Raw genomic sequence first — 16127 nt, 5'->3', positions numbered from 1 at the left:
GATCAGGTGGTATTTTCTTTCTCTGACTGGCCTATTCACTTAGCATAATGCTCTCCAGTTCCATCCATGCTGGTGGCATGTGTAGGCTTTATTCCCACTGTATCACATTTAAATCAATTCTGAACCCAACATGTTGCTGCAAATGTGCAAACTAAATTTTTGTACTGTATCCTTTAAATGAATACTAACATTAAACACTTAATATGTTCCAGACATTCTATACTCCCTCAATTTAAAAAAAAAAATGGACGCATAGGTAAAATAATGTTTCTAAGATTTTATACTTAGAATCAGTGGAGCAGAGATTTGATTATTGGCAGTATGACTTCAGAGATTTCCCCCTTAGTCATAATCCTACAATGTAATCTAATAAATAAAACTAGTATTTCCTTATTAATTACATGAAAATGATTGCAAGCAATCAATTATACTTTAAGCCTATTGTAACAAAACTCAATATTACATACAATCTAAGGTGTGCTTACTCTGATATTGCCCTGAACAAAATCACAAAAGAGAAAGTTTTTACTTTTCATCTCATTTACTTAAATTTTACTGTTATTATTCTCCTCTAATACTGAAATGATTTAAGATGTCCAATATAATTGTAGGTACTCTTCAATTAGCAGAGTTCCACTAAAAAATGAAGACTAAGTTGTTTAGTCTACATCAGCACAATTTCTTGCTCAAAGAAAAGACCTGAATAACCTTCTCCTGAATTTTCTTTGTCTTAACACCATAAATGATGGGGTTGAGAGCGGGTGGTACCACCACATAAAGATTGGCCAGAAGAATGTGCACATGGAGCGGTATGCTATGCCCTCCAAATCGGTGAGCAAAGAATGAAAAAAAGGCTGGGGTATAGAATAGTAGGATAACACAGACATGGGAGCTACAAGTACTCAGAGCCTTGAGTCGAGTTTCTTGGGAAGGAATTCTAAACACAGTACAGAGTATAAGAAAATAGGAGATGATGATAAGAACTACATCCAGGCATGTGGAAAATAGGGCTGCAATCACCCCATAGTAGATATTGATTTTGATGCTATCACAAGATAACTTGGCAATGCCCATATGTTCACAGTATGAGTGATGAATAATGTTCTTCCCACAGTAAGTAAGCCGATAAACCAGGAAAACCAAGGGGAAGCAGATAAAGAAACTCCTAATTACAGATGCAATACCCATTTTCCCAATAACTGAGAGGGTTAGAATGGTAGTATATCTTAGTGGGTAACAGATGGCTACATAGCGGTCAAACGCCATGGCCAGTAATATGGCAGACTCTGCCACAAATATGAAGTGAAGGAAAAACATCTGGGACACACAGCTACCAAAAGAAATACCCCCATCTTGAAACCAGAAGATTGCTAGCATCTTTGGTGTGGTAACTGTGGAGAGAAAAATATCCGACAGGGCCAACATAGAGAGGAAATAGTACATGGGTTCATGAAGACTACGCTCAGTGAAGATCAGAAATAATAAGAGGGTGTTGCCCACAAGAGCAACTATATACATGGAACAGATGGGGATGGATATCCAAGTATGTGCATCTTCCAGTCCTGGGATTCCAATCATGGTGTACCAAATGTCTCTCAGGATGGTAAGGTTTGAAGTCATCGTCTTTTACTGTGTCCTCTGATATTGAGACCAAGAATGAAAAGCTAGAGAGTGAGAGAAAAACTGAGAGTGAACTTGAGAAAGAATAAGCAAAGTTATTTTATCAAATTGAAGGTGAATCTTGGCATTGCAGTAAAGTTCGTTACTTTAAGAAAGGACTGGTCATCAGTAATTAATCAAGGATAATGAGCCAGATTGGCTTCATTGACATGAAAGTTACCAAATTTATAGGGCTAATGCTACTGATAATGATAATGGTGACAACAATAGTAATAATAAACAGTTAAAGGGTTTATAACTCCATGTGGGCACTATAGTCGATACATATACTTATTGACTTAGCATCATTCAAGAAAGTCCCTTGTAAGCTCTTGCACATCAGACTTTTCCTCCTTGTCTGACTGATCATTTCTGGTGAGTAATCATACTTTATTCTCTGGAGCCCCAGAAATAATATGTTCAGAATTTGGGTGTGAATTTTAGGGGAGCTCAAGACCTCTAAATCTGAGAAAATTATTATTTCTTTAATTTAATATGAAGCCTTTCATCATCAAATAAAAATGACTTGGAGAGAGAAAAATGGAAGTCTGAATGGACCTGGTTTTGCACAGTGCTGTATTCACTTAATGATGTGCATATTAGAACTATGTTCTGTCTTTGCATATTTCCAGTATGCATGCATTTCAACTAAACTACTATTGTGCAAAGCATTCACTCCTATAACATCTGTAACTCAGCAAACAGTGTCCTCTCATCTTCTTCACACACTTCATCCTGCCTCCATTCTCTTTTGCCTACAATGCCTTTTTTCTACTGTTTATTCCTTCCAATTTGTGTTTCAATGGTTGTGTTATGCTTCCATTTTTCCCTTTTCTGCTCAAACTTGAGTATTATTACTGCAATATACAAAGTTAAAGCAATCCCCATCAAAATCCTAATGACATTTTTAAAATGTATTTTTATTGATTTCAGAGAGAAAGGGAGAGGGGGAGAGAGATAGAAGCAACAGTTATGAAAGAGAATCATTGATTGGCTGCCTCTTGCACATCCCCTACTGGGAATTGAGCCCGCAACCCCCGTGACCCTTTAGTTAGTCCGAAGGCTGATGTCTATCCACTGAGCCAAACTGGCTAGGGCTTTCTGCTGCTCTTAAGGATATCCTCAGGTGAGGATTTAAAAAAAAAACAACAACAGCAACAATAAACTACAAAAAAGAAAACATAGGTACTAAGCTTTTGCGTTTTGGTCTTAGAGAAGATTTTATGAATTTGACCCAAAGGCAAGAGAAATAAAGGCAAAAATAAATGAATGGGGCTATATCAAACCAAAAATATCTGCACAGCAAAAGAAACCACCAACAAAACAAAAAGTCAACCAACTGAATTGGAGAGAATATTTGCCATCAATAGCTCTGACAATGGGTTAATATTCAAATATATAAAGAATTTATACAACTCAACACCAAACAAACAAACAATCTAATTTTTTAAAAATGGGCAGTGGACATGAACAGACACTTCTCCCAAGAAGATACACAAATGGCTAACTGATATATGAAAAGATGGTCAACTTCTCTAGCTATTAGGGAAATGAAAATCAAAACTACAATGAGATACCACCTCACACCTGTCAGAATGGCTTTTATCAACAAAACAAGTAGTAACAAGTGTTGAAGAGAGTGTGGATCAAAAGGATCCCTTATTCACCGTTGGTGGAAATGTGAACTGGTACAGCCACCATGAAAAACAGTATGAAACTTACCCCCCAAATTAAAAATAATATTAGCATATCACCCTGCAATCCTTCTTATAGGCACCAATGTAAATATTTTGAAAAAATTTATTCACAAAGGTATATGCACCCTTATGTACATTGCAGCATTTTTCACAGTGGCTAAGGTTTGGAAACAACCAAAGTGTCCTTTGATAGATTACTGGATAAAGAAGGTGTGGTGCATATATACATACAATTGCATACTACTCAGAATAACAAAAGATGAACTATGCTCTTTGCGGCATGAATGGACCTTTTGAGTATATTAAGTGAAATAAGTCAGAAAAAGCTAAGAACCATATGATTTCACTCATATGTGGGATATAAAATGGAAACTCATAATCACAGACAATAATCTGGTGCTTATCCTAGCAAAGGGAGGCAGAGAGACAGTCAAGGATAAAGGGGGCCAAATATTTGGTGGTGGACAATTATTTCATTTGGGGGATTGGGCACACAATGCAATATACTGATCATGTATCATTAAAATGTACAGTTGACATACACTGACTGAAATAAAGAATATTATAGAGAGTTACAACAGCAGACCAGAGGATCTCAAGAATAAAGTCAAAGATTTGAAATACGAAGAAGCAGAAAACACCCAATCAGAAAAACAAAAAGAAAAAAGAATCCAAAAATATGAAGATATTGTAAGGAGCCTCTGAGACAGCTTCAAGCGTATCAACATCCAAATTATAGGGGTGCCAGAAGAAGAGAGAGAGCAAGATATTGAAAACCTATTTGAAGAAATAATGACAGAAAACTTCCCCTACCTGGTGAAAGAAATAGACTTACAAGTCCAGGAAGCGCAGAGAACCCCAAACAAAAGAAATCCAAAGAGGACCACACCAAGACACATCATAATTAAAATGCCAAGAACAAAAGACAAAGTAACTATCTTAAAAGCAGCAAGAGAAAAACAGTCAGTTACCTACAAGGGAGTACCCATACGACTGACAGCTGATTTCTCAACAGAAACGATGCAGGCCAGAAGGGAGTGGCAAGAAATATTCAAAGTGATGAATAGCAAGAACCTACAACCTAGATTACTTTACCCAGCAAAGCTATCATTCAGAATTGAAGGTCAGATAAAGAGCTTCACAAATAAGACAAAGCTAAAAGAATTCATCACCACCAATCAAGTATTATATGAAATGCTTAAAGCTATCCTTTTAGTAGAGGAAGAAGAAGAAAAAGGTAAAGATACAAATTATGAACAACAAATACACATTTATCAACAAGTGAATCTAAAAATCAAGTGAATAAATAATCTGATGAACAGAATAAACTGGTGAATTATAATAGAATTAGGGGCATAGAAAGGGAGTGGACTGACTATTCTCAGGGGGGAAAGAAGTAGGGGGGGTGCAGGAAGAGACTGGACAAAAATCATATACCTATGGATAAGGACAGTGTGGGGGGGTGGTAAGGGCAGAGGATGGGGTGGGAACCGGGTAGAGGGGAGCTATGGAGGGAAAAAGAGGAACAACTGTAATAATCTGAACAATAAAGATTTAATTAAAAATAAAATAAAAAAACAAACCAAAAAACAAAACAAACAAAAAAAAGTACACTTGAAACCTATAAAATCTTATTAACACATGTCACCCTAATACATGTAATTTGAAAAGATATTTAAAAACACTGAAAGCAGGAGAGAAAAGAGATATGTGTTTTTAAAAAAACTAAATGAAATAGGGAATTTCAAGTGTTAGATGAGGAATAAATAAAATGTAATATTTTGAGATATACAGTCTGGAAAAAATATTGATGTTACTGATATTATAAAGTAGAGATAGAAATGCAAGATTTAAAGATGGTTGGTGCAATTCTTTCTAAACTATTAATATGTCACATGTCTAAGAACCATTAAGGAAATAAATTTGTTGGACTGTCTCAAATTTAGAAAGTGCACGGGAAAGAAAACTGGACTAGGCATGAGGCACCATCTGAGCTATAGCCTCAGCTCTGCTACCAATGACCTGGAACCTTGATGGAAACATTTCACCACACTGAACTGTCTTCTACACAGATTAGAATGAAACTAGTTCATAAAGATTTACCTTCTAAATAAAAAAATCTAAAATTCAACCATGGACCAGGAGCTCAAGGCACACAATCAAATAAAAGCCAAAAAAAACCGATAGGCAGATTATTTCAGTTCTACTGTAAATCTATTTATTAGATTCAAAAAAGAATAAAGAAGAGAAAGATTCTGGGTATTAAATCTCTTCCATAGCTGTATCTCAATCACACAGTGAATTTGATCATAGTAAAAGCCTTCAATCACCTGGGCTTTTTAATCCAAACAACACATTTTAGTATATATTATTTATATTTTTAAATTAATTTTTGAGTATTTACCATGAGCTATGTCCTGTGTTAACAAGTTTCTCTAATTTAATCCTCACAAAATATCATTTGCTGATAATAATAACCCAACAAAATGGCTGCTAGTATGATCTTTAATTAACACACCAAAAAACTATGTCATGAGGAGGTTGAATAACTTGTCTAAGTTCACCCAGCCAGTATCCAATCAAGCAGATTCAAACTCAGGTCATCTTACTCTAAATCCCATGCTTTTAATATACTATTTAATTTGCCACCTTTGAGTAATCTCCTCTTCAAACTTTCTTCTCCTTTGGTTTCCTTAATCCCATTACGTTATTGTCTTCCTACTACATTTTCATAGTTTGTTGCCTGTATTCCAATGCTATTCTTATTTTTATTATTTCCAGTGTTGTTATCTTATTATTATTGTTTCACTTCCCAGTTGTACTGAGAGCAGAATTTGAAGTTAAAATATTAGACCTTTACTAGTTTGTAGTGAAAGGTATTGTGACCAGTGTTGCTTACCAAACAGGAAGTTTCACTAAACGTTCTTTTATTTTTTACCTCCTTTTCCCCAACCATTTATATCTATCTCTCTCATATCTTTGGCTTCCAATTTATGTCATATTTTATCCTTTCCATTTTCTTTACCACCCTAACTCTACCCTGCCCGGATAGATAAGAACCCCCTGCCCCAATTAAAAAAATAAGTATAAGCTGGCATGATAGTCTCCTGATATTCCTGCTCTTGCTGTCCTGTGAAATAGGCTTCTATGCCTACTACATCTAGCCTTGTGTCTTAATTCTTTCTCTATTTTTGAATGAAATGAAGCAAACCCATTTTTCCAAAGAGAGATTTAATCAGCAAGCAGACTTAAAATCACACAGAAATCTATGAGATAGAATCCAAAAAAAAAAAACAACAAAAATCTCAGTGATCTCTCTTCACTTATAGAAACTCTTACTATAGTTAATGCAACAAAACCCCAGGCCCTTTTCTTCTGTTGATCCTCATTTTAGAATAAGCCCAACTTTCACAAATAATTCTTAACTCTTTTTCATAGAGATTGGCTATTTCAAGAGTCATAAACCACCCTTCAACAAACCTTTTATTGATCCAAAAGAGTACGGTCTGGCCATTTCAATCAATAAAATAACAAATATCATTTGACAAGCACAGGACATGCCTCCACACTCAGCCTTGGATCTGCTTAAGCCATGGCCTTGGGAAGGTGCCAAAATATGGACATATATGACAGGAAAAAAGTCACAGGTCCCTTGCTCTGCATCAGGAGTGCGTGCAATCAAAAACCTGAGAAACATGGGATACCTTCTAAACTCAGCAGTAACCTACTGTCCAGTATGGAATACCAGGTGCTTATTACCTCCTTTATTCTGCAGCTGCAGACTTACTGAGGTCCCACAAGTCGAGTGTCTCTCCTTGGTCTAGGTCCCAGTGCTGCCTCAGAAGCTGGTGTTTTCTATAGCTCTTTATCCCAGGAGACCTAAGATCCAGGAGAATTAGGGAATCCAGGAAGTGTTTGTGGTCTTCTGAGCTCTTGGTCCTTTTACAGGAAAGACCCAGTGAATAGATATATAAGCTTTTGGGAAGAACATAATTCTTAGTCAGCCCTGGGGAATTAACAGCAGCTCTATCAGTGGCATAACTCACAGGGAAACTGCTCTGATAGATACAAACAAATCATAGAAATATGTGCTATTGTTGAGGTTTCCACTTGTTAAATGTATGATTTTTTCTGAGAGTGTGATTACCACAGCAGAAGAGTTTAGGTTTTAATGTTGAGAGAGCATACTTCTTAGGAATGCTACCTCCAAAAATGGAAAAGATCCATGAAGGGGGAAATAGAGCAATTTCCCAAACCTTGTTTTCTGTGTTAAATCTAAGTCAAGTACAGATATAAAAAGGAATATATAATCATTGACTCCTATGCACTAATATAAGAAGGGAGAGGTAAATGTGTAGAAAAAAAATAGTATTTAATATCAACTACCATCACCATGGGTTTATCATTTAAATAACTTTTTATGATATATAATTTATTTTAAATCCACAAAGATTCCTGGTATTATTATTTATTCATTGGAGATGATGAGGACATTGAAGCCCAGAAAGTTGAATCATTTTGTTCCTTTGCACACATAGCAAGTAATCAAGCTGAAAATTAAATGCAGGTTCCCTATTGCCAAATCTCATGCTCTTCTTAAACAACATTTTTTTATTAATAAAAATTTAAAGTGCTCAAGTAAAAGAATAAGTGCTTTTTCCAAATCATAAAAGCATTCACTTGAAGGTAGAAAATATTCAGGCTAATTAATTCTTTTTATATGTGAAATACTATGCAAATAGTATAGACATATATAGATTATACATATACTACATGGCAAAGGTCCAACACTCCATTATATACATAATTATAAGATTAAAGTATCCCAGCCAGTGTTGCTCAGTGGTTGAGTGTCAACCTGCGAACCAGGAAGTCACAGTTCCATTTCCTGTCAGGGCACATGCCTAGTGTGGGTCGTGCAGGAGACAGCTGATCAATGATTCTCTCTCATCATTGATGTTTCTATCTCTCTCTCCCTCTCCCTTCCTCTCTGAAATAAAAATATATTTTATTTTTTTAAAATATATTTTATTGATTTTTTACAGAGGAAGGGAGAGAGATAGAGAGTTAGAAACATCGATGAGAGAGAAACATCGACCAGCTGCCTCCTGCACATATCCCACTGGGGATGTGCCCGCAACCCAGGTACATGCCCTTTACCGGAATCGAACCTGGGACCTTTCAGTCCGCAGGCCGACGCTCTATCCACTGAGCCAAACCGGTTTCGGCTAAAAATATATTTAAAAAAAAAAAAGATTAAAGGAAAGGACCTCAATTGGAAGGAATGGAATAAATCAGTGTGGAATGAATCTATTTGCCTATCTATCATCTATCTATCTATCTATCTATCTATCTATCTATCTATCTATCATCATCAATAGATATAGATATTCTATATAATAAGAGCTTAATATGCTAAATGTGTGGTCGTCCAATCGTCTGTTCAACTAATCAAAGTATAATATGCTAATGATATGCTAAGGCCGCTAAACTGCTCACTATAATGTTCACTGACCACCAGGGGGCAGACACTCTGGTAGGTTAGCTTGTTGCTGGGGTCCAGTGGATTGGGACTGAGTGAGATGGGCCAGACACGCCCTGGAGCCCTCCCACAGTCCCTCCCCAGCTGACCAACCTCCCGTGTCACTCCTCGGCCCTGATTGCACACCGGTGGGGTCCCTCAGCCTAGCCTGCGCCCCTGGAACCCCTCAAGGGATGTCGGAGAGCTGGTTTTGGCCTGATCCCACAGGCCAGGCTGAGGGACCCCACTGGTGCATGAATTTGTGCACTGAGGCTCTAGTAGATATATAACACCATATAGCATCATTCAGATGTAACCTGACAGAGGTTGTCTATGCCCAGTGCCATAACTCTGACCCTGGTTCTTTCTGATGCCTATGTGTGTTTTGCCCCCAGGAATCCAATATACTCCAGCAATACCATGGATGAATCAGGGTCATGATTGATGATGCAACCCATAATAAATTGTGATTTTGGGAAACTAAAAAGGCTGCAAGACCTATCGTTAATCAATACAAAGAGGTTCTTTATTTTTTTTTTTTAAATATATTTTATTGATATTTTACAGAGAGGAAGGGAGAGAGATAGAGAGTTAGAAACATCGATGAGAGAGAAACATCGATCAGCCGCCTCCTGCACATCTCCTACTGGGGATGTGCCCGCAACCCAGGTACATGCCCTCAACCGGAATCGAACCTGGGACCTTTCAGTCCGCAGGCCGACGCTCTAGCCACTGAGCCAAACCGGTCTCGGCACAAAGAGGTTCTTTAAGAAGCATGGCATTACAAGTTGTAATTGTGTTGATACCTTTTCTTTTTCTTATGATGAAAGATATAAGTTTAGCAAAAAAGAGTGCATGTGATAATGTGAAGGGAAACCCCTATTCTGTAAAACTACTGTTTGGAATTCTCTGCTATTCTTTGGACGGCCTCTTATTCTGAAAAAGTAACTTTGCTTTCTAGCCTGCCTGAATAGTGGGTGAGATAAACTTAGCTACCTGACCTTTTAGGCCAGAGACTAGATACACCCAATGCCATGCCAGGTGCATTTTTTAATTGCATAGAACTGTATAGTTTTCAAGGCCACCGCCAGCAAGCACACAAAGGGCTGGCTCTTCTATAAAAAGGGAAGTTCTACTTGTATCTTTGCTTAGATTTGGATTCATTTCCCTAGGCCCGCCGCGGTGAATAAAGTGTAACTTCAAACTCTCAGAGCGCTGTTTGGTTCTTGTCCGGTTTTTCTGTAACATTCCCAGAATAGTTTTATAAACATTGGATACATAAATTATTCTTAGTTCTTTAAAATTTCTCTTCATTTTTTTAGATATGTTTTTATATATTTCAGAGAGAAGAAGAGAGAGAGAAAGAAACATCAATAATGAGAGAGAATCATTGATAGGCTGCCTCCTGCATGCCCCCCACTGGGCATGTGCCCTAACTAGGAATTGAACTGTGACCTCCTGGTTCATAGGTCAATGCTTAAACACTGAGCCACATCAGCCAGGCTTCTCTTCATTTCTGATTAAAAGGGAATCATCTCAAATACGACATTTTAGGCAAGGGATTGGTTCCATAAGCAGTATTTCCAATTATATCATGGTTAAAAAGAGGACCAGATTGACTCTTATTGAACCTTTGCAAATAATTCTATTGCCATGAAAATAAGAATACTTATTAAGATTTTCCAAAATTTGGAGGCATCCATCTTGGAGCATAAAATACATTTACAAATGTTTTATTTTACCTTGAAAAAACAGTCTCCTAAATCACTAGAGTTTATGGCTGGCATAAGAAGCGAGAGAAAAAAAATCATTACATATCCAGAATACAGAGCACTAATATGACATCAACACTACTGGAAGATAAAGCTACACAAATCATTCCTCAACAGTATATTCAGTGCTATGTAATTAATTATTATCCTGTTAGGTCTTGGGCCTGGAATCTCATGGTCCCGCCTGCTCTAATGGAATTCTGGAAATCATTATTCAGTCCACTAGGATGATTTCAAAGTTGGGTAAGTGATGCCATCATAATCCTGCACCTAATAGTACATACCTGGTACAATTCTTATATATGGGGGGTTCTGAGTAGTCTTTTTTATAATTAGTCTTTTTTTTGTTTTATCCTGTAGTTGATTGTAAGCTCTCTCAGGAAGTGTCAGTGTAAGATAACAAAAACTATTTCTAATGACAACATACCTAAAATGGTTATGGTTATTTTATTACTGATGATTTTCAAAAGTAAAGGATTAGATGAGATTTTATACATTTGATAAGGGCATTTGGCAGTTTCTGTGGCACACAAAACAAATATAATAATGCAAAATTTAAAGAAAAAAACATGTTCAGACAAAAAGTCTATAAGCATAATGATTATGCCTATTTTCAAAGATAGTGAACATCATATCTAATTTATAAAAATGGGTGAATTCAGCCAGGCTGGTGTAGCTCAGAGGTTGAGTGTTAACCCATGCACCAAGAGGTCACCAGTTTGATTCCTGGTCAAGGCACATGACCAGGTTGCAGGCTCGATCCCCAGTTGGGGGCATGCAAGAAGCAGCCAGTGAATGTTGATGTTTTTCTCTAGTCAATGTTTCTATCTCTTCCTCTCCCTCTTAAAAAAAATCCATAAAAAGAGGGTTTTTTAAAAAAAATGGCTGAATTCAATTGTTACAGTGAAAGAAATCTTGAGATATAACAATATAATCCTGAGACATAATATACAATGAATTTATCAAACATATAGCAAGAATATACCAAAAACATAAGACAACTATCAAGTTAAGAGAGTCAGTCCATCTTTATAGCTAATAAATACCTGTATTTTAATTAAACTCCCAATTGAAAACCACTGATATAAAATATATACTTTCAAATTAAAGAAATGAGGTCATGACCAAATAAAATGTTTTTAAGTAACCGAACTTATTAGTGATAACCCTATACTGTTGTTTTCTTCTACCAGGCAAAGTACCTTTCAGACTCTGACAAACAGAAATATAGTAAATAGAGCAAGAGCTTTAACAAATCTCTGAGATCTACCAGATAAAAAGAATATAACTAGTAAGATTTTTATATAAACAACATTCAATTATGCCAATTTAACTTAAGGAGAGTAGAGCATCTCTTTTCATTTGACTATTCTTCCTGTTAAACTCATTAATGGTACCATACCAAATAAATTTAAATATTTCCAGTCCCTCTCTTTTTATAATATGAAAGAACAAATCATTGTGATTTTTAGTGGTCTTCTGGGAAATCTCAAAGACTATTTAAAGTAAAGTATCCAAAAAGCTTTTTTAATTGAGGTATAATTAAAAGTTTATATTTTATTTTAGTAAAACTAAGTAGTGATTTATGTCTGAAACATTGGTGAATTGAAGTTATATTAAAATTTAATGAGACTTTGATGAAATGAACTTTTTAGAATTCCCAACATATATTATAAAAAATATGAATGATACCAATGAAAATATGAATTATTTCAGAAATATATAAATAATTTTTAAAGTTGATTTTGGATGGACAGATTTGAATTCATGTCAACACTTATTGTGAAATTCTGTGTTGATTGGTTAGATTTTGAATTCACCTGATGCAAAAAAAAGGCCCCAGAACTCAGGCCATTTGGGGAGCATCCTAAGAAGTGAAAAGGATTAATGAGGACTCTCAGTTCAAGCAGAGATGGAATCCCAGGAGACTCCTATTTTCAGGGGAAAGCTGTATGAATAATAAAGCAACTCAAATCAGGTCACCAACGTTTTTTTATCTTGGACATGGATGAGAAAGCTGCCTTTGCATGATTTTAGCAACTATGCTGCCTTAAGATGCCAGGTGAGAATGAAAACAAGGTTTTAACGGACTTGAATTTGAAATATAATAAATTTTAGAGACTTGGAATAAATTAGTGAGTAGGGAAACGGTAGCCTGTAATACAAGGAATCATGAGGCTTACAGATTGTTTCTCTTTTTGAAATTAGCCTTCTTCTTTTTTATGTTTGGACAATGACACTGAACCACTTAGAGAAAGTGGGCTTAAAGTATTCCTGAATCAAATAAAAGGAGAACTATCCTTGCCAACAGAACATTGAACATGAGATTTAGCTTCATCGCTGAACAGGAACATTGATTGAGACCAGAAAATATATATACTCTGAAAATGCCAAGGAACTCCTGGATGAGAAAAGGAACTAAAAAGAAATCTGGCAGCAGACACTGAACTCTAAGAGGCCCCATGATTAGAGGAGGCAGAATGTGCTCCCATAAAATAAAAATGAGTTTTCTACATACTCTTTCATCTGCCCTGTCCCAGCATAATTCTAAATATTTTTTTTAAAAAAATGTGGTTATAATACTGCTGGGACTAATTTTAACTTTATTTCTCATTCTGTTTGTATTAGACAGCATGTAGGGTATTAATTAATCACTTTGATCACTTCTGAAAGTCTCACCCAAATGACCCAGATTGAGACTTTGAAAATTAAATAGTTTTCCAAATGAAAGCCAAAGCAGGGGGCGGCGTCCTAAGCTTCTCATCTTCAATAGGAGGCCAAGGAGAGTGTAAGTCTTGGGAGAAGAGTCTTTTATATTTTTATTGTTTTCTTTAGTAATATTTCCTTATCAAGAATTGGACGCAAGTGAAATTTTTATTAAATCACCTGGGAAATACTTACGCTATCACAGGTAGAGTCTGTATGTCCCATGCAGACAATGAAGATTTCGAAGTGCAAATTTCATAAGGCTCACACACACAATACCAGCCATGATGTTAGTGAGTGAGAATGGTGACAAATCAGGATGAATAGTTTACACAAGAGTTTATTGTTATTGGGGATGACTTCATCGGGCTGTGAAGAGTGTGTATGAAATGCCTATGTAGTTTCATTGTAAAACATAAGTACAAATTAAATGGCACAAAATAATTAAAATGTACCCAAAATACAAAGCCAACATTTTATTATTAAAGTAACAGAATTATGTCAAATGTATATAACAAATGTATATGAAATGTTTTCTAAATTATTATTTTAACTTTCTGTATCCATCTCTTTGCATAAAAAGCAGATCAGTGCATGCTATTAATCACTAGTCTAACATGTATCATTGTTGACCAAGGCAGAGAAATTTCACAGAATAGTGTGCTACTATAATGATAAGGCAAAGTGTGAATCTATCTTATTTTATTGAGGATTTCAGTACTCAATTTAAAATACCATTATACCATTTGTACGATTTAAGTAATTGCAACCTAAATGTCCATTGATAGATGTATGTATAAAGAAAATATTGCATAAAATGAAATATTCTTCAGCTTTAAAAAGGAAGGAAATCCTGGCATTTGCAACAACATGGGTGAACCTGGAAGTTATTAGACTAGTTAAAATAAACCAGATGCAAAAGGACAAATACTACCTGGTATAACTTACATGGTGAATCTAAAATAATTCATGAAAGTAGATAGTAGATTTTTTCCCCTTTCAATTAGCTAGCATATCTGGAGAATTTGACCAACAGAATAGGTATTTTCTAGTTTAGACTCATATTTTATATATGAATATTATACAAATAAAATCAGTATTAAGTTAAAGTTTTCATAAGGTTAGGAATCATTTATTCCAAGGTATAGCACTAAGAGTGTAAAAAAAAAGTAATTTTTAACATTTGCTTTTGGAACAATGAATTTCCTTTTAGGAAAGGCGTGCTACCCTGGCATCATGCATTATGAAAATAGTACGAACTCTATATTCTCCACCTTCCTGGTGACAGGCATACCTGGGCTGGAGGCTGTGTACATCTGGATCTCCATCCCCTTCTCTGTCATGTTCTTCATTACCTTGGTGGGCAACATGACCATCATTGCAATAATCTGGCGAGAACAGACCCTCCACGTGCCTATGTACCTCTTCTTGGCCATGCTAGCAGCCTCTGATCTGGGTCTGTCCCTCTTCACCTTCCCCACAATGCTGAGGATCTTCTGGCTGGATGCTCGTGAGCTCACCTTCTCAGCTTGCTTTACCCAAATGTTTTTTATCCACACCTTCCAGGATTTTGAGTCAGCTGTCATACTGGCAATGGCTTTTGATCGCTATGTGGCCATTTCTTATCCACTGCACTATTCCTCCATCCTTACCCATAGTGTAATTGCCAAGATAGGTCTGGCCATTGCTGTGCGAACCTTCACTATACAGGTACCCCTTCCTATCCTCTTGAGGAGGCTGTGTTTTTGTCGGTCCAATGTCCTTTCTCATTCCTACTGTCTGCATCCTGACATCCTAAAGCTCTCCTGCTCCAACACAAGGATAAATAGCATCTTTGGACTCTTCGTGCTGCTATCCACTATGGGGCTTGATTTTCTCCTTATTCTTATTTCATACGTTCTGATACTAAAAACTGTACTAAGCATTGCATCCCATGGTGGCCGCCTCAAGGCTCTCAAAACCTGTATTTCCCACCTCTGTGCTGTGATCCTCTTCTTCACACCCATGATCTGCCTGTCGATACTGCACCTCTTTGGCCCAAAACTTCCCTCACACATTTACGTGACCCTGGCCAACATGCACTTTCTCATTCCACCTGTGATAAACCCCATTGTGTATGTGGTGAAAACCAAGCCGATACAAGATAAAATTCTGAAACTTTTTATCAAGAAAGGATCAGGAAAATCCAAAGTCACATTTATAACATGAGTGAGCACTATCCTAAGAATACTTCATGAAACCAAGAGCTTGCTAATATTCCAAATGCCCACAGAAATTCTGTTTGACCACTGACTGTTCTGAATAATATGGGATGTAAAGCTGGATAACTATTTCTTTTCTATGATTTGAATTAATATATATTGAAAAATAAAAATTTGTTCAGTACATTAAAAATTTGAAATAATGAACTAGCTTCATTATTTCTTAGTCCAATGGTTCATTTATTTTGGTCAGATAAGTTTATAGTCTTATAGTTCATTTTTCACAAAGTGAATAAATTATTACTTGTTATCATCTGTGTATATATATCACCCTTGATAGACTGATATTTATTTAGTGAATACCTACTTTATTTTTTTACTTTTTGAGGTACTGGAGATTACTTAATTAAACAAAGTTCTCACCTTCTCAGTGGTTTGTTTTCTTGATGCTATTGTTGTCAAAGTAAGGAGCAACAGATAAAAAACAAACAAGTAAATATCTAATACTGAAAAGAACTATAAAGCCATGAAACAATGTCAACAATCTCTACTTAAATCTGTATCAACAATG

The 16127-nt window shown here is 36.1% G+C and overlaps 2 protein-coding genes across 2 annotated transcripts; one reads left to right on the top strand and one right to left on the bottom strand.

Annotated features, from left to right (window-relative positions):
• Positions 1-669: 669 nt before the first annotated feature.
• Positions 670-1620, bottom strand: LOC102434094 (olfactory receptor 52Z1-like). The gene has a single exon (XM_006094615.1). It carries the CDS (start codon positions 1618-1620, stop codon positions 670-672), a length of 951 nt encoding a protein of 316 aa, XP_006094677.1.
• Positions 1621-14591: 12971 nt separating this feature from the next.
• On the top strand, positions 14592-15563 carry LOC102433782 (olfactory receptor 51G2-like). Its single transcript, XM_006094614.1, has one exon. The coding sequence runs from the start codon at positions 14592-14594 to the stop codon at positions 15561-15563; it is 972 nt and encodes a 323-aa protein (XP_006094676.1).
• The last annotated feature ends 564 nt before the right edge of the window (positions 15564-16127 follow it).

Source organism: Myotis lucifugus, unplaced genomic scaffold, assembly GCF_000147115.1.
Source record: "Myotis lucifugus unplaced genomic scaffold, Myoluc2.0 scaffold_138, whole genome shotgun sequence".
In the NCBI taxonomy this organism is placed as follows: Eukaryota; Metazoa; Chordata; class Mammalia; order Chiroptera; family Vespertilionidae; genus Myotis; species Myotis lucifugus.
Note: the sequence above shows the minus strand (reverse complement) of the source record. Positions and strands in the feature narration are given on the sequence as shown.